Source organism: Cryptosporidium hominis, assembly GCF_000006425.1.
Source record: "Cryptosporidium hominis TU502 chromosome 5 CHRO015022, whole genome shotgun sequence".
Classification (NCBI taxonomy): domain Eukaryota; phylum Apicomplexa; class Conoidasida; order Eucoccidiorida; family Cryptosporidiidae; genus Cryptosporidium; species Cryptosporidium hominis.
In genome coordinates, this window is record NW_666130.1 from 1 (window position 1) to 667 (window position 667).

The window sequence follows — 667 nt, forward strand, 5'->3', positions numbered from 1 at the left end:
GTATAAATGTGCTATAGTCAAAGTTCCAATCTTTCCTCCAAGTGAATCTTTATCAGATGAAGCTAAAGTAAAGCTCATATTTGACTTCTTTGATATGGATGAGGATGGATTTTTGAATAGGGAAGAGTTNCTATNCTTTTTTTTTTTCTNACNCTNTGATNGATTTTTGTTTAATGGATTATTTTCTCTTTCCCAAGAAATTATTGATTATTTCAATTCTATCCTGTCCCCAAAAGTAGCCCCCCCCCACGGCACCCCCCGCGGAACACAAAATAAGATTGCATTCATTGTACGCCTGTGAATATGAAACCCTGCTTGCTGACACGCCCCCTCCCCCCCGATGGACGCTCTGCCTACAATGTTGCGCTCCCCTGGCCCCGCTTCCCTCTTCCCCTCCCTCCTGCTGCTTCGCTACTCCCCGGGCCCTGTGTTCCCACCCCCCCCTTTCCGCCTCTGCCCCCATCCCTGGCGGCCCCTCCTTGCCCGCCCCTCGCCCTCCGCTCTCCCCCTGTTCACCGTTTTGCACCCTCCCCCGCTTCCGCTCCCTTCACCGACAATCCCTGCCGTCCCCTCTTATCTGCCCCTTTCTCGCACACTCCTACCACCCCCACCGATTTACCGCACTACTATCCCCTCCTTTCAACTATCCTCACTCCCCCTCTCACTC

General features: G+C 52.2%; 1 protein-coding gene across 1 annotated transcript; it reads left to right on the forward strand.

The window, feature by feature from the left end:
- The first annotated feature begins 94 nt into the window (after positions 1-94).
- Positions 95-301, forward strand: Chro.50059 (hypothetical protein). The annotated part of the gene is made up of 1 exon (XM_659734.1): positions 95-301. The coding sequence occupies one exon, from the start codon at positions 95-97 to the stop codon at positions 299-301; it is 207 nt and encodes a 68-aa protein (XP_664826.1).
- The last annotated feature ends 366 nt before the right edge of the window (positions 302-667 follow it).